The sequence below is a fragment of the Oratosquilla oratoria genome, unplaced genomic scaffold, assembly GCF_046742065.1.
Source record: "Oratosquilla oratoria isolate Oo_2021 unplaced genomic scaffold, ASM4674206v1 SCAFFOLD55, whole genome shotgun sequence".
NCBI classification, from domain to species: Eukaryota; Metazoa; Arthropoda; class Malacostraca; order Stomatopoda; family Squillidae; genus Oratosquilla; species Oratosquilla oratoria.
The window spans coordinates 1305583-1332836 of record NW_027467719.1 but is presented as its reverse complement, the minus strand read 5'-3'; the positions used below and the strand labels follow the sequence as shown (position 1 = coordinate 1332836).

General features: G+C 38.9%; 1 protein-coding gene and 1 long non-coding RNA gene across 2 annotated transcripts in view; one reads left to right on the top strand and one right to left on the bottom strand.

Moving 5' to 3' along the window:
- LOC143023683 (uncharacterized) overlaps nucleotides 1-27254 on the top strand; it is a 754159-nt gene that overhangs the window by 125687 nt on the left and 601218 nt on the right. The window lies entirely within an intron of this gene.
- LOC143023702 (uncharacterized) lies at nucleotides 25491-26944 on the bottom strand. Its single transcript, XM_076182313.1, has 2 exons — nucleotides 26290-26944; nucleotides 25491-25576 (listed from the first exon to the last, which is right to left on the bottom strand). Exons 1-2 carry the CDS (start codon nucleotides 26513-26515, stop codon nucleotides 25491-25493), a joined length of 312 nt encoding a protein of 103 aa, XP_076038428.1. The 5' UTR covers nucleotides 26516-26944.

Sequence of the window (27254 nt, the reverse complement as noted above, 5' to 3'; positions counted from 1 at the left end):
AGGTAAGAGCTCTAAAATATATTTAATTTTATATAAAAGCTTATTTTCTGAGATTTATACTATATCATAAAGTTTATATCTATAAACGTTGCTACTCGCTCAAGTCCCATGGGACTCCCTGAATGATAATGAGTGGGATTGGGAGTGGAAATTAATTGGATGGGTTCTCTTACTTTTGGGTGGGTTTGCAAAACGCCTCGCGCCCTTGTTGTTTTGTAACGCTTCTCAAGCCAGAGCCAGTAAGCCTTTTTCGTTTTAACACACGTGTATAAAGAGCTTTTCTCCGGAGAAGGGTTTTATAAAGGTAATTATGAAGACATCGTGGAAGAGACATATAAGAAAACGTCTAACGACGACAAAACAGAAGTCGAAATAGCAGAAGAAGAACCTGATCAATCGATCACTGTAATACCAAAGTCCACCTACAAAATCAACGAAATAGACGCCATCAACATGATCATGCCTCCTGAGTCCAATTATGGGGAAGAAAACTGTGATTCTGGAGAATTCATTGAAATGATCCAGAGTATCAGAGAGGAAATGAAAAAGCAGAAAAAAGAATTTGAAAATGAAAAGAAAAGGAATAAGGAGAACATGAAGAGGAGGATGAAGGAGTTTTTGAAGGCTTTGAGTGACGACAGCGATGATGACGGAAAAATATTCGAAGACAGTGATGGAAGCGGCTACGACTCGGAAGAGGACTCAGATATTAAAGATGATGGCCCTCCAAGAAAGAAAATGAAGCAATAATGGTGTACAAAATTTGTATATGATGTTAAATAAAACTATTTGTAAAAATCTATCTTTTATTTGTAAAACCTTCATTATTACAAGAAAATTCAGGGACAGAGGGTATCTCAAGGGGCGTAGCCCCAATGGCGCCGCAGGCCAAGCACCCCTTGCAAAGCCAGGGCCGGCGAAGCCGGGTGCTTGTTTTATTAAAAAAAAAAAAAAAAAATCAGACAATTCTTCCTTTTCTGTATTGTTCATTTCATTTCATGTATTTTTCCTCGTTTACTTCCAGTTCAATCATTAGGGGGTCTTTTTTACTTACTGGTGTCTTATATTCAATCTTTTCCACTATTTTAGGTTCAGATGTGATTATTAGGTCTAGTCTCGATGGTTCCTCATTTCTATACCTAGTGTTCTCTTGTATTAATTGTGTCATTGTATGGTCAATAATCATCCCGAGTAGAACATTTCCCCATGAGTCGTCTCCACCCTTTACGGTCATCTCTTCCCAGCAGACTTCTTTGCAATTAAAGTCGCCCATCATAACTATTCTTCCTCCATCTTCTATTATCTTATTTAATGTTATCCTTGTGTCTTCTAACATACTTTTATGTTCACTCTCTTCCCACGAGGCTGTTTTTGGAGGCACATAATTTATCACAATCTTTCTGCTTTTCTTATCTCTGTCATCCACTTCGATCATAATCATCTCTACTGTATTCTTTCCATATTGACACTCCTCGCATTTATATCTTAGTCAGGAACATAACTCCACCCCCTTGTTTTGTCTCTCTGTTTCTAATCCAATAATTATATGCATCATGTAGTTGGGTGGTAGTGGACCTTTTAATTTTTGTTTACAATTCCCATTATGTCTGGTTCTTTTTCTTTCAGATAATCATTCAGTTCATTCAATCCTGTTATTAATCCATCTATATTTGTGTAAGACACTCTTAATTTTCTGCTACTTCTATTGTATTTTCTATTTCCCTTTTGTTTTTCTCTGGTATGGTCCATCTCCTCACTTTCATATTCACTACTCTCCAATAGAATTTCTCTTTTTCTGTCTGTTCTGTTCTAATTTTTTTTTTTTCCCTTAGCTTCTTGCCTTTTCATTGTTTCCTCCTCTGTTTCCTCTCAATTCTTTTCTTTTTATCCATACCTTTTTATATTGTTCACCGTTTGCTAGTTTCCCTGTTTTTGCTAAGATATTCTCTGCTGTCGTTTGTGACCTGAATTTAATCTTAATTGGTCTGGTCTTATCTGTACTATATTTTCCGATCCTAAACATCTCTTCAATTTGTTTCATTATTTCAGGTTCATCTTCCTGAACTAATTCTAGTAAACTGCTTACTTTTTCTTTTTCCTCTTTGATTCTTGTGGTTCTATTAAGATTATACTTCTCTTCCATTCCTAATATAATTATACATTTCTTTTGATCTGCTAAGTCTCTTACTATATTCTTCTTCTGTCTCATCACTTAATAACTGAGTCTTCAGTTTGTTCTTTCATTTGCTGTTTTATTATGTCAGTAAATGCAACTTTACTGTTCTCTTGGATTTTTTTCCAACCCTGTGCTTCTTTTGCTATGGACTCTTTATTTTATTTGTTCTTTAATTCCTCATTCTCATCTTTTACTTCTTTTAATTGTCTTTTTAATTCTTCTATTTCTTTAGTTAGGTTTTGATTCACCTTCTCTAATTCTTCCAATTTGTCAACTCTGCGCAATCTCTGCCATTTTACCGAACCTACTCTCCCAATGTTCGGTCATTTTCTCTAGTTTTTCCTCTAGTCTTGCTAATTGGGGGAGGTTGATATCCCCCCCCTCATTAAATCCCTGGAAATTATTATCCTCACCTTCCATTGTGCAGCTCTTATCTATATTTCTAATTTTTACATTTTTGTTAATCCCTTTTCCAAAATCATCGGTCCTTCGCTTGTTTATAAGACACCTGGCCTCCTAGACCAAGTCCTCCCCTTCCTCATTTCCTTCCATTTCCCTCAGTAAGCCCTCACCTTCCCACTATACCACGAGCTTTCCCCTTCCCTGTAAATACAATAAGGTACTTCCTTGACGTTGAGATCCACGAAAATTTCACTTTTTCTTGGGAACTCCAATCTTTGCTGTGTGTGTGTGTATATGTATATATATATATATATATTATATGTATATGTATTTACCTAGTTGTATTTTGCGGGAAGGGGAGCTATGCTCGTGGTGTCCCGCCATTGTATCTCACAGTGTGTAGTTTGCTTTTAAACTCATGAATGGTTTTTGCGCATACTATTTCATTATCCAGTTTGTTCCAAGTGTCCAAAACTGTATGTGGAAAACTGTTTTTCTTCAGTTCTCTTCTATAGCTATGTTTTTTTATTTTCTTTCCATGTCCTCTTGTGTGTGTGTATTTACCTAGTTTTACCTAGTTGTATTTTACGGGAAGGGGAGCTATGCTCGTGGTGTCCCGTCTTCATATCTCATTTTATCTAAACTATTTTTAAATTCATGTGTTTTTGCACACACCACTTTCTCATCTAACTTGTTCCAACTGTCTATTACTCTGTGAGGAAAGCTGTTCTTTTTCAGATCTCTTCTATAGCCGTCTTTTTTTATTTTCTTTCCGTGTCCTCTTGTATTTCTATCATCCCATTTTATCAGATTCTCTCTATCAGTAATTTCTATGCCTTTCATGATTCTGTAAATAGCTATCAAATCTCCTCTCTTCTTTGCTCTAGTGTCTGTAGTTCAAGTTTTGCTAGTCTCTCTTCATATGGTAGTTCTGAGAGTGTTGGTGCCAATTTTGTAATTGCTCTGTATTCTTTCAAGTTTTGTTATACATTTTTTTGTACTTGGTGACCATATCGTTGCTGCATATTCCAATCTTGGTCTTATCAGGGTGATTAGAATTTTCTTCATTTCTTCATCCAGGTATGTAAATGGCACTTTGATTGTTCTTATTAAATTATAAGTTTCTTCAAAAATCTTATTTATATGTTTCTCAGGTGACATATTATTCATAACAATGACTCCCAGGTCCTTCTCATTTTCTACTTTTGTTATTCCTTTTTCTCCCAATTTATATGATCCTGTTATTCTGTTTTTGCTTTTTCCATGTGTATTTAACAGGACGAGAGCTATGCTCGTAGTGACCCGCTTTTGTATCTCTCCGCATTCATTTTTTTCTTAAAATCTTGTATAGTTTTGGCACTCACTGTTTCCACGTTTAGTTTGTTCCAGACATCAATCATTCTCTGTGGGAAGCTATTCTTTTTCAAATCTCTTCTGTAACTGTCCTTCTTTAGCTTCTTCTCGTGTCCTCTTGTTTCTCTTCTGTCCCATTATAATAAGTCATCTCTATCAAGATCTTCAATCCCTTTCAGAATTCTGTAGTCAGCAAATCGCCTCTTTCTCTTCTCTGTGCCAGTGTTGATAGATGTAATTTATCGAATCTCTATATGTCAAATTTGAGAGTGTAGGTGCCATCTATACGTTCTTTCAATATCCAGTTCACTATTTCATTGGGCCTATATGACTTTTTGACGTCAAGGTTCTTTATTTGGTCCCTTATTTCTTTCTGTGTCACCATTATTTCTTCCATTTTGGGGGATCCTTCTCGCTGTCCTTCATCCCACATTTGTGAGCTTTCAATTGTAAATACAGACTTATTCTGGTCATTACTTCAGCCATTTCTACATCTATATATTCTTTGTTTCCTTCATGCAATTTCACTATTTCATGTTTGTCTTTTAGTTTGTTTACATATCCTAAAAGAGAAACATGAAATAATGTGTGTGTGTGTATTTACCTAGTTGTATATAAACGGGAAGGGAGCTATGCTCATGGTGACCCGTCTTTGCATCTTTCAGCATCAAGTTTTTTTTTTTAAATCTTGAATAGTGTTCCCCGTCTGGGGTATTGGCGGCTTGTTACTGTGGCAAAGTAGCATGCAGTCGATACTTTAGGGTCTATAGAGGAAAACTCTGTTCATAGAGAAATGATGACACTTTTATACTACGACTGTCCCTCCGTTATGCTGTCCCCCAACCCTTGTTGCTATACTGTACCATTTCTCTGAGTATTTTCTTTTTCTGTGGTGGGGGAAAAGAATACTGCCACCAAGTATTCCCACTTGGATCGTAAGAGGCGAGAATAAAGGGACGGGGATTGGGACTAGGCATCCTTCTCCTTGTAGCCCCACAGGGGAAATTACTAAAAGCAAAGGCAGAGGCATAAGAGGGGCTGGAAGGCCTCGGACCAGCACCCTAAAGTTTGGGTCTTTTAATGTGCGTGGATGTGGTACAGATGAGAGTAAAAGGGAAGAGATAGGTAGTATGTTTGTGAGAAGAAAGATGGATGTGTTGGCTTTGAGTGAAACTAAGCTGGAAGGGAAGGGCGATTGTAAGTTTGGGAGTGTAAGTGGGAGGTTATCAGGAGTGAAGAGAGGGCGAGGGAGGGAAGGGGTGGCTATTCTAGTAAGTGAGGAGATAGGTAAACATGTGGAGTGGAAGGAGGTTTCCTCAAGGATAATGTGGATGAAGGTGAAACTGGGAAAGGAGATGTGGGTCTTTGTAAGTGCATATGGGCCTAGCAGTGAGAAGAATGTAGAAGAAAGGGAGGCCTTTTGGATAGATCTAAATGAGTGCATAGAGGGTTTAGGGAGAAGTGTAAATGTAATAATACTGGGAGACCTTAATGCTAGGGTAGGAAAGGAGCCAATTGATGGAGTGGTTGGGAAATGTGGAGTTCCAGGAAAGAATCGTAGTGGAGAGTTAATGGTGGAAATGTGTCCAGAAAGAGAGTTGATGATAGCAAATACAGTGTTTCGGAAGAAAGTCAAGCATAAGTACACATGGGAGAGGGTGGTGGAGGGAAAGGTGGTAGATAGAGCTTTTATGGACTATGTAGTGGTAAATAGGATTATGATAGGAAGAGTTAGGGATGTACATGTGCTAAGGGGGTGGGGGAATATCAGATCATTTTCTGGTGGAAGGTAAGTTGAGAGTGGAGGACAGATGGAGGAAGAGGAAAGGGACAAAAGGTAGGGAGGTGCTTAGAGTGAACTCTTTAAATGAAGAGGAAAAGGAGAAGGAGTACAAGAGGAAGCTGAAGGAGGAGTGGGAGGGAGTGAAGGATAGAGTAGAGGTAGGTGTGGAGGAGGAATGGGGATGGTTCAAGGAGGGAGTCACAAAGTGTGCAAAGATGGTGTGTGGAACAAGAAGGTCAGGAGGAAATAGAAGGAAGGGTAGTGAATGGTGGGATGGGGAAATGAAGAAGGTTGTAGAAGAGAAGAAGCGAGCTTACACAGATTGGTTACAAAATAGGACGAGGGAGTCATATGAGACGTACAGGGAAGAGAAAAGAGAAGTAAAGAAAAAGGTAAAGGAGGCAAAGAGGAGAGCAGATGTAAAATGGGGTAAGAGTATGACAGAAAATTTTGAAAGTAATGAAAAGATGTTTTGGAAAGAAATTAAGAGAGGAAGAGGAGGCGAATCAAGTAGAGAAGAAAAAGTAAAAGGTGCAGATGGAGAGATGATAATGGAAGAGAAGCAGTAAGGGGAAGATGGGCAGAATATTTTAGGGAGTTGCTTAATGTGAAGGAGGATAGGGAGGGAAAGATAGCTGCAGTGGGAAATGCTAAGAAAATGAGAGTGATGAGTGAGGAAAATGGAGGAGAAATAAGGAAGGATGAAGTTAAGGCAGCAGTTAAGATGATGAAAGCAGGTAAGGCACCTGGTATGGATGGATGCCATGCAGAATGTCTTAAAAAAGGAGGTATAGTGATGGTGGACTGGTTGGTGAGGTTATTAAATGTTTGCTGGAGAGAAAGTAGAGTGCCAGAGGACTGGAGGAGTGCGTGTATAGTTCCACTTTACAAGGGAAAGGGGGACAAGTGTGAATGTAGTAGTTTCAGAGGGATTAGCTTGTTAAGTGTAGTTGGGAAGGCTTATGGGAGGATCTTGATTGAGAGGATTAGGAGAGGAAGAGAGGGAGTAATTGGTGAGGAACAGTGTGGGTTTAGGACAGGTAGAGGTTGTGTAGATCAGATTTTTGTGGTAAGACAGATATGTGAGAAAGCTATAGGAAAGGGGAAGGATGTTTTCTGGGCTTTTATGGATCTGGAAAAGGCTTATGACAGGGTAGACAGAAAGGCACTGTGGGAGGTTATGCGGATATATGGGATAGGAGGAAAGCTTCTGGGAGCTGTAAAGAGTTTTTATGAGAGTAGTAGAGCTTGTGTCAGGATTAGAAATGGAGAGAGTGAGTGGTTTGAGGTAAAGGTGGGACTTCGTCAAGGATGCGTTATGTCACCCTGGCTGTTCAACTTATGGATGGGGGGTGCGAGAGGTGAATGCAAAGGGTAGTGGGTCAGGGATTGGAGATGGTTAAGGAAAATGGAGAAAAGTGGGAGGTGAGCCAGCTGTTGTTTGCGGACGACACTGCGCTTGTGGCAGGATCGGAGGAGGGATTGAGGAAGCTGGTGACAGAGTTTGGGAGAGTGTGTGATAAAATAAAGCTGAAGATGAATGTGGGTAAAAGTAAGGTGATGAGATGTACAAGGGGTGAAAGTGACAGTAATCTGGAAGTGAGCATTAAGGGAGAGCAACTGGAGGAAGTGGATAGTTTTAGATACTTGGGTGCAAATGTGGCAGGAAAAGGTGGAGGTAGAATGTAGATTGAGAGAAACGAGTAAATGCCTTGGTGGTTTAAAAAGTGTAATGAGGAATAGCAATTTGGGAATGGATGCTAAGAGGAGACTGTATGAAGGAGTGATTGTGCCAACAGCACTGTATGGAGCAGAAACATGGAACATAAGAGAGGAAGAGAGAAGGAAGTTGAATGTGTTTGAGATGAAGTGTCTGAGAAGTATGATGGGGGTTACTGGACTTGATAGAGTGAGAAATGAGGAGGTGAGGATGAGAACAGGGGTGGAAAGGGAGCTGGGAGATAGGGTTGATGAAAGAGTATTAGGATGGTTTGGACACATGGAAAGAATGAGTGAAGAAAGACTAGTAAAAGAGGTATGGAAGGCAGATGTGGAGGGAGTGAACATGAGGGGACGTCCTAGGATGAGATGGATGGATGGGGTGAAGGGGGCTTTGGGGAAGAGGGGAATGTCTGTTGAGGAAGGACGGGAGAGGACAGAAGGCAGGGGTGAATGGAGAATGATTGTATATGGATGATGATGTGATGCATGAGGTGGAATGGACGGGGGAATGGGGGGTGAGGTAGTGTGTGTGAGCAAAAATTTTGATGCAGCCCGAAAGGATTTCTCCCCAACCTCTCCTTTATGTGGGGGGACGGAGAGGGGGGGTCGCCGATTTAATGAAGCGGCCTTGCTGTGGATGTGCTGTGTCCTGCGACACTGCTTGTGACCCAGGGCAGTGGACAGGGTGCAGGGATGACCCGTCATCTAGGAGGTGCTAAGATGGGGGGGAGAGTGGAGGGGTGTGGAGTGTTTTCGGGGATGGAATGGGTGGAAATGATTTTATGCCTTGTCCTTTTTGGCTACCTCCCTGGTAAGGGGGAAAAAGCCTTGGTATATGTATGTATGAATAGTGTTTGCACACACTGTTTCTTTGTCTAATATGTTCCAGGTATCTATCACTCTTTGGGAAGCTTTTTTTTTCAGATCTCTTCTGTAATTATCCTTTATGAGTTTCTATTCATGTCCTCTTGTTTTTCCATTGTCCCATTTCAATAAATCATTCTTATCCAAGATTTCCATTCCTTTCATAATTCTAAAAATAGGTCTCTTTCCCTTCTTTGCTCCAGAGCTGGTAATTCTAATTTGGACAGTCTCTGCTCATTTGTCAGTTTAGAAAGGGTTGGTGCCAGTTTTGTTGTTGCTCTTTGTAATTTTTAATTCTCTTTGGTACTGGGTGTCCATAGTGTTGCTGCATATTCAAGTTTTGGTCTTATTAGTGTAGTTAATTTTTTTTTTTTTTTTATCATTTCCTCATCCAAATAGACAAATGCCACTTTTATTGACCTTAGTAAATTGTAGGTTTCTCCGACTATTTTATTAATGTGTTTGTCTGGTGTCATGTCTTTGGTGATCATCACTCCAAGGTCTTTTTCAGAGTTTACTTTTTTCACTTCTTCACCAATTTTATAATCTCTCGATATGTTTTTACTTTTTTCAGATTCCATTATACTACATTTCTTGATATTGAATTTCATTTCCCACTTTTGAGTCCATTTCCAGATCTTGTCCAAGTGTTGTAATGAGTTGCAATCCTCCTCCGTTCTTTAGTATTTTTGTGTCGTCTGCAAAGAAATTCATATAACACTCTACTCCTTCATCCATGTCATTTATGTATATGGCAAACATAATTGGGGCCAGTACTGATCCCTGCAGGACACCACTTATCATTTCTTCCCAATTTGAGAATTCATCCATTCCATTAATTTTCCTCTGATGCCACCTATTGACTCTATTTTCCTTATTAGTTTCTTGTGTGGTAACTTATAATTGCCTAAGGTCCAGAAAGGCACAGTCTGCCCAACCATCTCTTGTATTATATCTATTAATCTTGAGTAGAAGCAGATCATTTTTGTTGTACATGATCTTCCTTGTCTGAATCCAAATTGATTTGGATTCAGTAGATTTTTCTTCCCCAATGTTTAACCCATCTAATTTTTGATGACCTTTTCACAAAATTTTGCTACTGTGCTTGTCAGAGAGACTGGTCTGTAATTTGATGGATCTTCCTTGTTTCCTCCCTTATAAATTGGTACAATATTTGCATTTTTCCAGTCCTGTGGCACCTTTCCTTCTTGAAGTGAGAATTTAATTATATTGTATATTTTATCAGTTAATTCCTCCATGCATTCTTTCAGTATCCAATTTGCAATTCTGTCTGGACCATGTGATTTTCTGACACCAAGGGTTTTGATTTGGTCGCCGATTTCCTTTTGTATTACAATTATTTCTTTCATTGAGGGGGATATTTATTTCCTCAGAGATAGGCGAGTTTTCTATTGTGAATACTGATTTGAAGTGGTTGTTCATAATTTCAGCCATTTCCAGTTCTTCTGTATATTCGTATTTACCCTGGCACAGCTTTTCTATTTCTTGTTTATTCTTCAGTTTGCCATTTACATACCTGTAAAATAGTTTGGGTTCTTCCTTGCATTTTTCTGTTATTTAATTTTCGTAGTTTCTCTTTTCATTTCTGCATATTTTTACATAATCATTTCTTAGTTTGATGTACATTAGCCATTTGTTTGTTTTCTTGTCTTTTTTTCCATTTTTCCAAGCTCTGTCTCTTTTACCCTTAGCCTCACTGCATTTTTTTTGTACCAACTTTTTATGTATGTTCTTTCCTTTTTTGCTGTACGTATTTATTCACTCCCTCATTATAAATTTCTTTTAGTATATTCCATTTCTCTTCCATCCCTGTTTCTTCATTTAGGAATTTTTCCCAGTTTGCGTTGTGAAAGAATTTTTTGAGTTTCTCAAAAAAAAATTGTTGTACATTAGTCTTCCTATTCTATGTTTTTCATTTCTACTTTGAAGCATTTACTCTTTCAACTCAAATTTTATTAGTACATGGTCACTCTTTCTTATCGGAGTTTTGTAATAAATTTTTCGACAATATCAGGCTCTGTCATAAGTATTGAATCCAGCCTTGCAGGTTCTTCACTACCTCTGTATCTGATATTTTCGCTTATCCACTGAGTCATTGTGTATTCGATGGTCATGTCAAGCAGGACGTTGCCCCAGAGTTCCTCGCCACCCTTCACTGTCATTTCCTCCCAACATATTTCTTTTGAATTAAAGTCCCCCATAATTACTATATTTTCTCTGTCCTTCAGTATATTAGTTAATTTGTATTTTGTATCTTCAAATGTTTTGGAATAATCACTTTCTATCCAGGACTGTGTTTTGTGGGGCACATACACCACTACAAATTTTCTACTCTTCTTATATTTGCTTTCAACTTGTATCGTAATTAATTCTACATTGTTTTCTCCTTCAGTTATTTTTGTTACCTTTAAATCTGTATTAGTCAAAATTAACACTCCGCAACCCTGTTTATCCTTGCTATTCTTCATCCAACAATTATATAAACCTTGTCCCACAGTGTTGGGTGGTAGAGTACACATTAATTTAGTTTCCACTATTCCCATTTTTGTCTGGTTTTTCTAAGGTCTGATAATCATTTAATTCATTCATTCCTGAAATTATTGCATCTATATTAATATAAGATATTTTTAATTTCCTTTCTCATCTTTTTCTGCCTGTTTTGTTTCCTTTTTCCTTATATACCATTTTCTCAGCCTCAGGTCCACCACTTTCAAAAAAAAAAAAAAAAATCTTTTCACTTTGTTCTTTTTTATCATTTTTTTTTTTTTTCATTTGCTTCCTTTGTAATTTATTTTTCTTTTTCCTCGTTTCTTTTTTTATCCATATATTTTTGTATTCACTATTTCCTAATTTCGTTGTTCTGGATAGTACTTCCTCTACAAATGTTTGTGATCTAACCTTTACTTTCAGTGGCTTGTATAGTTTTTCTTTAGAGTATCTACCCATTCTGTAAGTCTCCTCAATTTCCCTATCTAAACACTGTTGTGCTTGTTATTCTTTCAGAATTTTTTTAGCAATCTTTCTCCTCCTTTTCCCTCTGATATCTAGGAACATCTTGCTTCTCTTTAATGCCATAGATTACAATGCATCTTTTTTTATTGACTGTGTCCCTAACTAAGATGCCTTTCTCTTTAATCACTTGGATCACCGTTTCCTTGTCATTCTCCTTGACCTGTTGCTCCACTGTTTCTTTAAAGGATACTTTTTGACATTCCTGTTCTACTTTCCACTGTTTATTTCCTGTAAGTCATTTTCTTCAATTTTTTCTTCCACCTTTTCAGTCGCTGCCTGCATTTGATCTTTTATCTCCTTTTGTAATGCCTCGTTTATATCTTCACTTTTCAACCTTTCATTTTCTCCCTTTAATTTACTTAATTCTTTTTTTAAGTCGTCTATCTCCCTATTATTCTCCTCATTGATTTTCCTTGGAGCTGCTTCTATGTACATTATCTTATACTCACTTTTGAGCTCTTAATTCATCCATGTCATTAATATCTATATTTCTCATTATATTTCTATACCTGGGCTCTCCATCTATTTCTATCCCTCTATGCATAAAATTTCCTTCCCCTTCAAACCCCCAAAAAATACCTCTTTCAAACCTTTGGTACTCCCTTGGTGTTTGAGAAAGACATGTCTTTCGAATAACACCAAGTGGAGTCTCTATTCTGTTTTCTTCCAAGCATCTTTTAGCTGGTTCTTTGTCTTTTGGAGTTTCTTTGATTCTTTCCATTTTTTTTTTTATAAAAAAGAACAAAGAAAAAATAGATAAAATGGAGATACAAAGACTGTTACATTTTGGTCACACTGAATACACTTCTCCCTTTGCCATAACTTTGTAAACAACTAGGCTTGCTTTCAAATTTGTTCATTCATGAATCGCTAAATAGCAGGTTCAGAGCGTTCGTTCCGGCACGTCTTGCTTCGACCGTGGTATGTGTGTATTTACCTAGTTGTATTCTATGGGAAGGGGAGCTATGCTCGTGTCCCGTCTTCATATCTCATTTTATCTAAACTATTTTTAAATTCATGTATTGTTTTTGCACACACCACTTTCTCATCTAACTTGTTCCAACTGTCTATTACTCTGTGAGGAAAGCTGTTCTTTTTCAGATCTCTTCTATAGCTGTCTTTCTTGATTTTCTTTCCATGCCCTCATGTATTTCTGTCATCCCATTTTATCAGATTCTCTCTATCAGTAATTTCTATGCCTTTCATGATTCTGTAAATAGCTATCGAATCTCCTCCCTTCTTTGCTCTAGTGTCTGTAGCTCAAGTTGTGCTAGTCTCTCTTCATATGATAGTTTTGAGAGTGTTGGTGCCAATTTTGTAATTGCTCTTTGTATTCTTTCAAGTTTTGTTATACATTTTTTTGTACTTGGTGACCACATCGTTGCAGCATATTCCAATCTTGGTCTTATCAGAGTGGTTAGAATTTTCTTCACCATTTCTTCATCCAGGTATGTAAATGGCACTTTGATTGTTCTTATTAGATTATAAGTTTCTCAAAAAATCTTGTTTATATGTTTCTCAGGTGACATATTATTCATAACAATGACTCCCAGGTCCTTCTCATTTTCTACTTTTTTTATTCCTTCTCCCAATTTATATGATCCTGTTATTCTGTTTTTGCTTTTTCCAAAATCCATTATACTACACTTTTTAGTATTGAACTCCATCTCCCACTTCCTACTCCATTCCCATACTTTATTTAGATCACTCTGTAGTGACTCGCAATCTTCTTCCGTGTTCACTTTTTTTAATAGTTTTGCAACATCTGCATAGAACCTCATATAACTTTCAATTTCTTCATCCATATCATTAATATATATAGCAAACATTATTGGGGCCAGAACTGTTCCTTGTGGAACACCGCTTATTACGTCATCCCATTTTGAGTGTTTGTATCTTATCACTGCTCTCATTTTTCTTTCTTGCAAAAAGTCCTCCATCCATTTAAGCAGTTTGCCCTGTATTCCTCCTTCAGTTTCTAATTTCTTAAGCAACTTCTTATGTGGTACCTTGTCAAAAGCTTTTTTTAGGTCTAGAAATGCACAATCAGCCCATCCATCTCTTTCTTGTATTATATCTATTAGCCTTGAATAGAAACATGTTAAATTAGTGATGCATGATCGTCCTTTTCTGAATCCAAATTGCCTTGGATTTAGCACGCTGTTTTTTTTTTTTTTTTTTTTCCTAAATATTTTACCCATTTACTTTTGATAATTCTTTCACAAATTTTTGCTATTGTACTTGTTAGAGAGACTGGTCTATAGTTGGTAGGGTCTTCTTTATTTCCTCCTTTATATACATACATACATATACCAAGGCTTTTTCCCCCTTCCAAGGGAGGTAGCCAAAAAGGGAAAGGCATAAAAACACTCCCACCCATTTCATCCCTAAATACACTCCACACCCCTCCCACCCCTCCTCTCATCTGAGCACCTCCTGGATGACGGGTCATCCCTGCACCCTGCCCACCGCCCTGGGTCAGAAGCAGTGTCGCAAGACACAGTACATCCACAGCAAGGCCGCTTCATTTAATCGGCGACCCCCCCTCTCCGTCCCCCTTTGCATATAAGGAGAGGACGGGGAGAAATCCCTTCGGGCTGCGTCAAAATTCACTCACACATACTACCCCACCCCCACCCCCCTGCCCATTCCTCCTCATGCAGTCACAACATCATCCATATACAACCATTCTCCACTCACCTCTGTCTTCCGTCCTCTCCCTTCCTCAACAGACATTCCCCTCTTCCCCAAAGCCCCCTTCACCCCATCCATCCACCTCATCCTAGGACGTCCCCTCATGTTCACTCCCTCCACATCTGCCTTCCATACCTCTTTTACTAGTCTTTCTTCACTCATTCTTTCCATGTGTCCAAACCATCCTAATATTCTTTCATCAACCCTATCTCCCAAATCCTTTTTCACCCCTGTTCTCCTCCTCACCTCCTCATTTCTCACTCTATCTAGCCTAGTAACCCCCACCATACTTCTCAGACACCTCATCTCAAACACATTCAAACTCCTCTCTTCTTCTCTTATGTTCCACGTTTCTGCCCCATACAGTGCTGTTGGCACAATCACTCCTTCATACAGTCTCCTCTTCGCATCCATTCCCAAATGTCTATTTCTCATTACACTCTTTAAACCACCAAGGCATTTACTCGCTTCTCTCAATCTACATTCTACCTCCACCTTCACTCCACCTTTTCCTGCTACACTTGCACCCAAGTATCTAAAACTATCCACTTCCTCCAGTCGCTCTCCCTTAATGTTCACTTCCAGTCTACTGCCACTTTCACCCCTTGTACATCTCATCACCTTACTTTTACCCACATTTATCTTTAGCTTTCTTCTATCACATACTCTCCCAAACTCTGCCACCAGCTTCCTCAATCCCTCCTCTGACCCTGCCACAAGCGCAGTGTCATCTGCAAACAACAGCTGGCTCACCTCCCACTTTTCTCCATTTTCTTTAACCATCTCCAATCCCTGACTCACTACCCTAGCATTCACCTCTCGCACCACCCCATCCATGTATAAGTTGAACAGCCAGGGCGACATAACGCATCCTTGACGAAGTCCCACCTTTACTTCAAACCACTCACTCTCTCCATTTCCAATCCTAACACATGCTCTACTACTCACATAAAAACTCTTAACAGCTCCCAAAAGCTTTCCTCCTATCCCATAAATCTGCATAACCTCCCACAGTGCCTTTCTGTCTACCCTATCATAAGCCTTTTCCAGATCCATAAAAGCCCAAAAAACATCCTTCCCCTTTCCTATAGCTTTCTCACATATCTGTCTTACCACAAAGATCTGATCTACACAACCTCTACCCGTCCTAAATCCACACTGTTCCTCACCAATTACTCCTTCTGTTCCTCTCCTAATCCTCTCAATTTAGATTCTCCCATAAGCCTTCCCTACTACACTCAACAGGCTAATCCCTCTGAAATTACTACATTCACACTTGTCCCCTTTTCCCTTGTAAAGAGGAACTATACAGGCACTACTCCAGTCCTCCGGTACTCTACCCTCTCTCCAGCAAACATTAAATAATCTCACCAACCAGTCCACCATCACTGAACCTCCCTTTTTCAGACATTCTGCATGACATCCATCCAGACCAGGTGCCTTACCTGCTTTCATCATCTTTACAACTGCCTTCACCTCATCCTTCCTTATTTCTCCTCCATTCTCCTCACTCATCACTCTCATTTTCTTCGTATTTCCCACTGCAGCTATCTTTCCCTCCCTATCCTCCTTCACATTCAGCAACTCCCTAAAATATTCTGCCCATCTTCCCCTCACTGCCAATTCTTCCATTATCAACTCTCCATCTGTACCTTTTACCTTTTCTTCCCTACTTGATTCGCCTCCTCTTCCTCTCTTAATTTCTTTCCAAAACATCTTTTTATTACTTTCAAAATTTTCTGTCATACTCCTACCCCATTTCACATCTGCTCTCCTCTTTGCCTCCTTTACCTTTTTCTTTACTTCTCTTTTCTTTTCTTTGTACGTCTCATATGACTCCCCTGTCCTCTTTTGTAACCAATCTGTGAATGCTCGCTTCTTCTCTTCTACAACCTTCTTTGTTTCCTCATCCCACCATTCACTACCCTTTCTTCTATTTCCCCCTGTCCTTCTTGTTCCACACACCATCCTTGCACACTTTAAGACTCCCTCCTTGAACCATCCCCATTCCTCCTCCACACCCATCTCTGCTCTATCCTTAACTCCCTCCCACTCCTCCTTCAGCTTCTTTTCGTACTCCTTCTCCTTTTCCTTTTCATTCAAGGAGTTCACTCTAAGAACCTCCCTACCTTTTGTCCCTTTCCTCCTTCTCCATCTATCCTCCACTCTCAACTTACCTTCCACCAAAAAATGATCTGATATTCCCCCACCCTCTCCCCTTAGCACATGTACATCCTTAACTCTTCCTATCATAATCCTATTTACCACTACATAATCCATTAGCGCTCTATCTACCACCCTTCCCTCCACCACCCTCTCCCATGTGTACTTATGCTTGACTTTCTTCCGAAACACTGTATTTGCTATCATCAACTCTCTTTCTAGACACATTTCCACCATCAACTCTCCACTACGATTCTTTCCTGGAACTCCACACTTCCCAACCACTCCATCGATTGGACCATTTCCCACTCTAGCATTAAGGTCTCCCAGTACTATTACATTGACATTTCTTCCTAAACCCTCTATGCACTCATTTAAATCTATCCAAAAGGCCTCCCTTTCTTCCATGCTCTTCTCACTGCCCGGCCCATATGCACTTACAAAGACCCACATCTCCTTTCCCAGTTTCACCTTCATCCACATTATCCTTGAGGAAACCTCCTTCCACTCCACTACCCCTTTACCTATCTCCTCACTTACTAGAATAGCCACCCCTTCCCTCCCTCGCCCTCTCTTCACTCCTGATAACCTCCCACATACACTCCCAAACATACACTCACCCTTCCCTTTCAACTTAGTTTCACTCAAAGCCAACACATCCATCTTTCTTCTCACAAACATACTACCTATCTCTTCCCTTTTACTCTCATCTGTACCACATCCACGCACATTAAAAGACCCAAACCTTAGGGTGCTGGCCCGAGGCCCGCCAGCACCCCTTATGCCTTTTCTTTTCATTTTAGGTAATTGCCCCTTGGGGCTACAGGGAGAAGGATGCCTAGTCCCTCTCCCCGTCCCTTTCTTCTCGCCTCTTACGATCCAAGTGGGAAAACTTGGTGGCAGTATTCTTTTCCCCCACCTTTATATATAGGTACTATATTTGCTCTTCTCCAATCTTCTGGAACTTTTCCTTCTTTCAAGGAACTATTTATTATGCTATGTATTTTGTCTGCCAGTTCATTTGTGCATTCTTTCAAAATCCAGTTTGCTATTTCATCTGGTCCATGCAATTTTCTAACATCAAGATTACTCAAGTGTTTCATTATTTCATTCTTTGTTACTTCTATTTCTTTCATAGGGGGGACTTTCTCCTTCCATTCGATCTCTTCCAGTTGTATGTTCTCCCTTGTAAACACTGATTTAAAATGCCTGTTCATAATTTCTGCAATTTCTATTTCCTCTGTGTATTCAACTCCTTGTCTTAATTTCTCCAAATCTTGTTTGTTTTTCAGTTGTTTTTTTTACAAATCTGTAGAATAGTTTTGGTTGATCTTTACATTTTTCTACATCTTTTTCATATTTTCTCTTTTCTTCATTGCACGCTTGTACATATTCATTTCTATAACAAGTATATACCCAGTAAACATGCCCGAAATGGCCCGCTTTATGCCCATTTCTGGTTTCCCTCTTAGCCAAAAGTGGGCCTATTCAGGCTTGCTATTATGCCGTAACGGTACCATTTTGGAACCTTAATGGCATCGGCAGTGTTTGCACACAGGCTTTTAAACGGGCCGGTTATGGCTGCCGTCATTGGTCAACAAAGGGACCAGTTCTGGCCCCTTTCAGGTTTTCCTTAATGGAGCCGGTTCAAGTCCAATAACGGGCCGGTTACGGCAGCCGTAACTGGGCCACAACGCGCCGGTTCTGGGCCTTTTTGGGATTCCCTTAACGCAGCCATTTATATACAGATATGGCCCAGTTATGGCAAATGTTATCCCCCTCGGCAATGGCTCATTCACGGTTAACCACAAATATCACCGGTGCTGAGAAATCATATTTTCTAAATTTGCTAAAATTGTTTGAATAACTATTATATATACACGATGCCAAAATTGAATGTACAAACTATAATTATCAGCGACTAACACACACACAAATGATTAGTCAATGTTTATACAGTCTTTGTCTAAAACTCAGTCCGTTATAAACAGACATAGTAAACATGGCGTTTGTCTCTGATATTAATAAGCTTACATTTTGATATTTCGCATATCGCATATATCCTAGACATACACAAATTTGGAAACAAATTCTCAGCACCCGTTAAATTGGTCATATATTTCGGCAGAATTTCATTTTACATGTGATCATTTTAATTTAGTGTTTGGAATTAGGCAAATGCATTAGAACCACTTGTCATTTTCACAAATGTCTAATATATAGTAATAGCTGTCAATCACGAGTCCAACACGTGATCCAAAGACCAGGTGAATACACAATAACAAGAAATATTAATATAACAAATATTATTTTATTTGCAATTGTACAGAAGAACTATGTATGTTGTACGTTATCTGACTTCTAGGTGTCGAGTGGGTCTGACTTAATGGCATTATACTTATTTTAAACTAAGACCAATTAAGACTTCTATTATCAAACAGATGTAGCAGAGTCCTGCTCTCTCCTTTTTCTGCCTCCACATCTGTCTGAGGCATTTCTCAGATAAATCATGATTTCCCGCTCTACATGGGCTTGCACAGCACCTTCAATGCAAGTTAAACGGAGGATAGCATCTGAAAAATGGAAAGAATTAACTATGTTAATAGATATTTAAAAATCAGTTGAACAAATAGAATTGATAAGACATTCAGAACCTCTAAGTTAGTATTTTTCCTTAAAACGAGTGAAGAAAGCTGAAAAAGAAATAGACTTCGATCTACATAAAAGTTCAAAACGTTTACGGGGAATTATAAGTTTTTTGTACTAAGATTAGGTTTCAGTAAGTACTGCTTGCTAACAAGCTTGCAAGAAATGCATAGTATTAGAAATAGATCCAATTCGACATTTATTTATTTAAATGCCTACTAAAGTAAGACACAAGGGATATAACAAAAAAAACAATCATGCAGAAACATGTGAAATAGACAGTGTAAACACCTATAGCTAATAACTTCAATAAGTTACGTTAGTGATCATTGTGCCCAAAACCATATTTCAGCACCCTAACAAGTAAACCAAAATAGGGTCGATATATAGAATCTTGACATTATTAAAAACAACCCCCCAATGGCCCCCATATACCCGGGTTATTCGTTTAATATAACAAGGGGCATCTGATGCACTTTCAACAATCTCAAACTGTAAATAAGAATAAAAAATTATTAACGAAAATGATGCTATTCATTCCCCATACATATCACCAGTATTTCGATATCAATATTCATTAAAAAATAGTTCTCTTAGACGAAAGATAAAACATACCAATCCAGACTGTAGACAGCGTTGTGGATTTAAAACCCCGTTTTGCCTCCACATCATCCTTGCTCTTCCAGCCCTTCGTTCCAATCCAGTTGAATTTGACCTGGAGCAGGTGGCTTAGTAGCAAAGAGCCCATCCTCCTGACGCAGTCCCGTAGGTCAAAACCTCCAATCAAGCAGAGCTTGTTCTCCTGAAGTAGAAGAGGTATTACACAGAAATGAACTATGAATGACAAACTTAAGCAGAGACAATTATTAGAAAGAGAAGCCAGGTTAGGGAGCAGGAGGGAGCCTAAAAAAAGTATTTAAAAGTCGAATAGCAATAATAAATTAAAAACAAAGAGACACCTACTAGAAAATAACTGCAGCAACAAAATGTGCCCTCTAAAATGACACAATCGTAGTTGGGTCAGAATTACCAGTAACAATCCTTAAAATGCTATTGTATGTACTCGTGTAAAACATGACAATAAATAAGATACGTTCTACAGACACTAGACAATATAAGAAATGTTGGTAAATACAATATTTGGACAGAGTCATCATAATTTTCTAACAGAAGTAATTGGCAAACGATTAAATGCATCTGAGTGGTACTCCTTTTTTGTCGCATATTAATCTAGATAATTTCAGAAAAGCTAGCGTACATTGAAAAAAACGTTCTTACCAATATCTTTTGGTGTTTTTTATCTTCATTCAACCAGCCCTTGAATACGTCAAACTCCTCTAAGGAGGTGAGTGGCAACTGCATTGGAAGCTCAGCGTCATCAACCTTTCCGCTCGTTTTATTGAGCTTCTGCAGCTCTGCCCTGCAGGCTCTCACCTCAGCATGTAGCTCCTCCAGATCATGTTTCAATTCCATTAAAATGGTAAGAAACTCTACATCTCGCGCTGCAAAAAGGGTAAAATACGCAAAATGAATACCATAAACTTTTTATTTTTAAAATTATCTTGCATCTTACACAAAAAAAATATTAACATTGTACTAAGAAAGGGACGGGGATAGGGACTAGGCATCCTTCTCCCTGTAGCCCCACGGGGCATATCTCCTAAAAATAAAAGTGAAGGCATAAGGGGTGCTGGAGGGCCTCGGACCAGCACCCTAGGGTTTGGGTCTTTTAATGTGCGTGGATGTGGTACAGATGAGAGTAAAAGGGAAGAGATAGGTAGTATGTTTGTGAGAAGAAAGATGGATGTGTTGGCTTTGAGTGAAACTAAGTTGAAAGGGAAGGGTGAGTGTAAGTTTGGGAGTGTAAGTGGGAGGTTATCAGGAGTGAAGAGAGGGTGAGGGAGGGAAGGGGTGGCTATACTAGTAAGTGAGGAGATGGGTAAACAGGTAGTGGAGTGGAAGGAGGTTTCCTCAAGGATAATGTGGATGAAGGTGAAACTGGGAAAGGAGATGTGGGTCTTTGTAAGTGCATATGGGCCTGGCAGTGAGAAGAGCATGGAAGAAAGGGAGGCCTTTTGGATAGATTTAAATGAGTGCATAGAGGGTTTAGGAAGAAATGTCAATGTAATAGTACTGGGAGACCTTAATGCTAGGGTGGGAAATGGTCCAATCGATGGAGTGGTTGGGAAATGTGGAGTTCCAGGAAAGAATCGTAGTGGAGAGTTGATGGTGGAAATGTGTCTAGAAAGAGAGTTGATGATAGCAAATACAGTGTTTCGGAAGAAAGTCAAGCATAAGTACACATGGGAGAGGGTGGTGGAGGGAAGGGTGGTAGATAGAGCACCAATGGATTATGTAGTGGTAAATAGGATTATGATAGGAAGAGTTAAGGATGTACATGTGCTAAGGGGAGAGGGTGGGGGAATATCAGATCATTTTTTGGTGGAAGGTAAGTTGAGAGTGGAGGATAGATGGAGAAAGAGGAAAGGGACAAAGGTAGGGAGGTTCTTAGAGTGAACTCCTTGAATGAAAAGGAAAAGGAGAAGGAGTACGAAAAGAAGCTGAAGGAGGAGTGGGAGGGGGTAAAGGATGGAGTAGAGATGGGTGTGGAGGAGGAATGGGGATGGTTCAAGGAGGGAGTCATAAAGTGTGCAAGGATGGTGTGTGGAACAAGAAGGACAGGGGGAAATAGAAAAAAGGGTAGTGAATGGTGGGATGAGGAAACAAAGAAGGTTGTAGAAGAGAAGAAGCGAGCATTCACAGATTGGTTACAAAAGAGGACGAGGGAGTCATATGAGACGTACAAAGAAAAGAAAAGAGAAGTAAAGCAAAAGGTAAATGTTGCAAAGAGGAGAGCAGATGTGAAATGGGGTAAGAGTATGACAGAAAATTTTGAAAGTAATGAAAAGATGTTTTGGAAAGAAATTAAGAGAGGAAGAGGAGGCAAATCAAGTAGAGAAGAAAAGGTAAAAGGTGCAGATGGAGAGATGATAATGGAAGAGAAGGCAGTAAGGGGAAGATGGGCAGAATATTTTAGGGAGTTGCTAAATGTGAAGGAGAATAGGGAAGGAAAGATAGCTGCAGTGGAAAATGCGAAGAAAATGAGAGTGATGAGTGAGGAAAATGGAGGAGAAATAGGGAAGGATGAGGTGAAGGCAGTTGTTAAGATGATGAAAGCAGGTAAGGCACCTGGTCTGGATGGATGCCATGCAGAATGTCTGAAAAAGGGAGGTACAGTGATGGTGGACTGGTTGGTGAGGTTATTTAATGTTTGCTGGAGAGAGGGTAGAGTACCGGAGGACTGGAGGAGTGCATGTATAGTTCCTCTTTACAAGGGAAAAGGGGACAAGTGTGAATGTAGTAGTTTCAGAGGGATTAGCTTGTTAAGTGTAGTTGGGAAGGCTTATGGGAGGATCTTGATTGAGAGGATTAGGAGAGGAACAAAAGGAGTAATTGGTGAGGAACAGTGTGGATTTAGGACAGGTAGAGGTTGTGTAGATCAGATCTTTGTGGTAAGACAGATATGTGAGAAAGCTATAGGAAAGGGGAAGGATGTTTTTTGGGCTTTTATGGATCTGGAAAAGGCTTATGATAGGGTAGACAGAAAGGCACTGTGGGAGGTTATGCAGATTTATGGGATAGGAGGAAAGCTTCTAGGAGCTGTCAAGAGTTTTTATGAGAGTAGTAGAGCTTGTGTCAGGATTGGAAATGGAGAGAGTGAGTGGTTTGAGGTAAAGGTGGGACTTCGTCAAGGATGCGTTATGTCGCCCTGGCTGTTCAACTTATACATGGATGGGGTGGTGCAAGAGGTGAATGCAAGGGTAGTGGGTCAGGGATTGGAGATGGTTAAAGAAAATGGAGAAAAGTTGGAGATGAGCCAGCTGTTGTTTGCGGACGACACTGCGCTTGTGGCAGGATCGGAGGAGGGATTGAGGAAGTTGGTGGCAGAGTTTGGGAGAGTATGTGATAGAAGAAAGCTAAAGATAAATGTGGGTAAAAGTAAGGTGATGAGATGTACAAGGGGTGAAAGTGGCAGTAGACTGGAAGTGAACATTAAGGGAGAGCGACTGGAGGACGTGGATAGTTTTAGATACTTGGGTGCAAGTGTAGCAGGAAAAGGTGGAGTGAAGGTGGAGGTAGAATGTAGATTGAGAGAAGCGAGTAAATGCCTTGGTGGATTAAAGAGTGTAATGAGGAATAGACATTTAGGAATGGATGCGAAGAGGAGACTGTATGAAGGAGTGATTGTGCCAACAGCACTGTATGGGGCAGAAACGTGGAACATAAGAGAAGAAGAGAGAAGGAGTTTGAATGTGTTTGAGATGAGGTGTCTGAGAAGTATGGTGGGGGTTACTAGGCTGGATAGAGTGAGAAATGAGGAGGTGAGGAGGAGAACAGGGGTGAAAAAGGAGCTGGGAGATCGGGTTGATGAAAGAATATTAGGATGGTTTGGACACATGGAAAGAATGAGTGAAGAAAGACTAGTAAAAGAGGTATGGAAGGCAGATGTGGAGGGAGTGAACATGAGGGGACATCCTAGGATGAGGTGGATGGATGGGGTGAAGGGGGCTTTGGGGAAGAGGGGAATGTCTGTTGAGGAAGGAAGGGAGAGGACGGAAGACAGAGGTGAGTGGAGAATGGTTGTATATGGATGATGATGTGATTGCATGAGGAGGAATGGGCGGGGGTGGGGGGTGAGGTAGTATGTGTGAGCAAATTTTGACGCAGCCCGAAGGGATTTCTCCCCGTCCCCTCCTTATATGCAAGGGGGGACGGAGAGGGGGGGTCGCCGATTAAATGTAGCGGCCTTGCTGTGGATGTGCTGTGTCTTGTGACACTGCTTCTGACCCAGGGCGGTGGGCAAGGTGCAGGGATGACCCGTCATCCAGGAGGTGCTCAGATGAGAGGGAGGGTGGGAGGGGTGTGGAGTGTATCTAGGGATGAAATGGGTGGGAGTGTTTTTATACCTTTCCCTTTTTGGCTACCTCCCTTGTAAGGGGGAAAAAGCCTTGGTATATGTATGTATGTACTAAGCTCATCCGGTTAGCATAAAAATAAATTATTTCACAACTTTTGAGAATGAGAAGTACATTCAATCATTCATATGACAGAAATGATAAGCAGCCCTTAATTGAAATTAAGTAGAATCTATATTATCATCCATAGAATCTATATTATCATCCATTAGAATCTATATTATCATCTATAATCATCCAGGAGGGCTAAGATGGGAGGGAGGGTGGAGGGGAGTCGGGTGTGGGGATGGAAAGGGTGGGAATGATTTTATGCCTTGTTCTTTTTTGGCTACCCCCCCTTAAAGGGGGAAAAAGCCTTGGTATATGTATGTATATTATTTGGAAAAGTTAATAACTCTGGCATAGCTTCAAACCAGTAAAAGTTACCACCAGAACTAGTGCTAAGAATAATTTTTTAAAACAAAGCAAGAAAATTTAAATATATTATTTTTTCGATAGAAATTGACTGAAATAGGTTTAACAGATAAACAGATACCTGAGTTAACGGGTGCTGTTGACGCTCTAATTGGGGTACTGGTTGGAGCTAGGCTGGATGTATCAATTAATATGTCAGACACACCCACTGCATCGTCAAACGTGTCGAATTGCGGAATGTTCACTGACACAACTGATGGCATCTTTTGGATTGCAGGTGCTTTGGCCAACTTTCTTTTTGCTTTTGGAACACAGTCCTCTTCCTCATCGCTACTAGGAGGGTATCTTGATCTAATCCTGCAAAAAATTCAAATCACCCCAATAATAAAGAACATGATTTTCACCATTCCTAAACAATACACAAAAAAATCGTTTCTACATTAATATCCAATAAGGAAAATCACATCTGAAATAAGTAATGAAGCTGGGTATGCACCAAAAATATGGGCACACAAGTTCTAAAATTCATACAATGAATGAAGTCAATAATAAATTAAAAATGTATACCTATGAAAAGCAAATTAAAATCAATGTAATTGTACTGAATATTTTGGTCCACAATCACAGTAACTAAGTACACCTTACCTACTACAAGAACACAACAATAAAATCCGAATGTTATCCCATTATATATCTCTTGTATATGGAGTAATATAACCAACTACTAAATATAAGGAATTATTTAAGGTCAGATATAAGCATAGGATTTTACAAGCAATACAAAAGTTACCCATAACCAATCAAAGCACCAATCACCTCCCACTAATTTATACTCACAAATAAAAAAAATAACAGCTTCATTATCCTGCAAAATTAGGATAATATACTTACAATATAAAAGGGTTTCAACCAAAATATTTCTGATAATATATATATTATCCAGAAAAGCCGGCACAAGATAAATCAGGACAGAAACTTTTCATTTATTACCCTTTTTGAGGATGTCCTGTTTTGTATATCAAATCTGCCTATTATATATAGTTATTGCTCCATCTCAGTTCTTTATGTAATTCACACTGATTAAATAATAGAATGTAATATCTCTTTTTGGTTATGGTTTTGTCAATTTATCTCCCCTCACACTTCTCCTTCACTCTATTATGTAAATAATCATATTTTTGCTCGGAGTTGCAGATCGCAGCTATCTGCCAGCTATACCTGATAAGGTAAAAGTACATGAAACCAATTTATACCTTCTTGCTCCTCATCCAAGCTCCTCTTCACCTTGGCTGACAGGGTTATCTGTCTCTTCAGCCTCCCTTGCTTTCCGTCTTCCATCTTCATATGTATCTGGAGGTCAAAAAATACCAAAAACCTCATATGAGTTTTATTGGAGAAAAATAATTTAAGATTATAGGAGAATTCTAGGAAATTATTTCAAAATTGTTCAAAGCCAATGTGATAAAGAGGCACATGTTTTTTAACTGCCTTATCAATTACAAAACCTGAGAATATTTCAAATAAAAAAATACCATAACCCAAAAAATGAACACAGATACTTTGTAACTTACTATCAGCAGTTTTAAGAACAAAAGAAAAAATCAGCAAATGAACTGAATTCAAAGGGGTGATATAATAAATAAGGAAAATAGCTGTAAAGTAAAAAAAAAAAAAAAACAATCAAAAGTTTAGTGGACACTTTATTATTAGAATTAGATCAAATGAAATCTTTGCAAATGAATGTATTCTAACAAAGTCATTTACCACCAAAGAATATTTACCTTCAAGTCTCATCAAGAGATATAATTATGGGGGGAAACAATTATCTCTTATCATTTTAACTGACTGAATTTATTTATCAATTTATATATGATATATCTTCAGCATTTAAAATGTCTAAAAATAAGTTTTATACTCAATTACAGAATCGACAGCAACTACAATTACAAAAACTTAACTTGAATGTACCAAGGAAAATCAGAGAGGGGATATATTAAGAGTTAATCATCCCATATGTCACAAATTTAATTATGTCATTCCAAGAATGATCAGATATTACATACCTGCCGCACAGATGACACGCATCTTATGCCTCTCCCATGTGTGGTCTGGCACCACCCTATCTTTTATCATCTTTGTAATTGCTGTCAATGATTTACTCTTTGGCCACCAGGTCTCATCCTGCCCCAGGATCCATCCACTGGGGACCATCTCAACAGTATTATTATTGGTGAATGCGACAATAACATACATTCTGTGGCAAATAAAGGCTAACATTAGCATAGGCATAGGTATTGTTTACAGCATAGAGAAAATTTCAAGTGGCAGCAAATAGTATTATTAATAAATCAAAATATATGATATAGTATCATAAAATCAATAATGACAGAAATATCTGACTGCAGATAAGTTCTAACCATGTTCAGAAAACAAATAATTATATTCATAGCTTACATTTTACAAGAGAGTTTAGTTTAACCTTGTTTTAGGCATTGACATTTGGTTAAATTGTGTATTACGTGAAATCATTTATTTGAAACAACAACCCTATCTATTTTTAAAATGATAATGTTTCTAGGCATCACCGAGTGAAAACTTACTTTTACTTTTAACAATAAACATTACTGGTAAAAGTGTGTATCTAACATTTGGATATTTTCTACTGCATTTGCACTGAACACTTCCATTTAAAGTTAAAATACCCACTAATAGTACATATATTTTTGTCTTTCTAAACACAGTTTAATACCTTTAATTATTACTATATTCTCAAAATAAGAATGATGTAGATTAATTGTTTGGGTTCAAGCTAAATATAAGGTAAATACAGGCTTGAGGGGTAATAGGGCAAAAAATACTATATTAATCCATAGTATTATATTGGCATTTGACAGTTACAGTTCACTGGTAGGTCGAAAAGTGGGTTTCAGACATTCTCAAAACATGACTATTTTATAGTTTTTAGTAACAGGACTTGGCCTGCGGCACTGCTCGCTCTTCTTCTTCTACTTCTTCTTCTTCTTCTTCT

Coding starts and splice junctions, on each gene's coding strand:
- LOC143023702 (XM_076182313.1), bottom strand. CDS start 26,515: ATGCCTATGCTAATGTTAGCCTTTATTTGCCACAGAATGTATGTTATT. Junction 25,577..26,289: donor GCGTGTCATCTGTGCGGCAG/GTATGTAATATC, acceptor TTTGACCTCCAG/ATACATATGAAGATGGAAGA.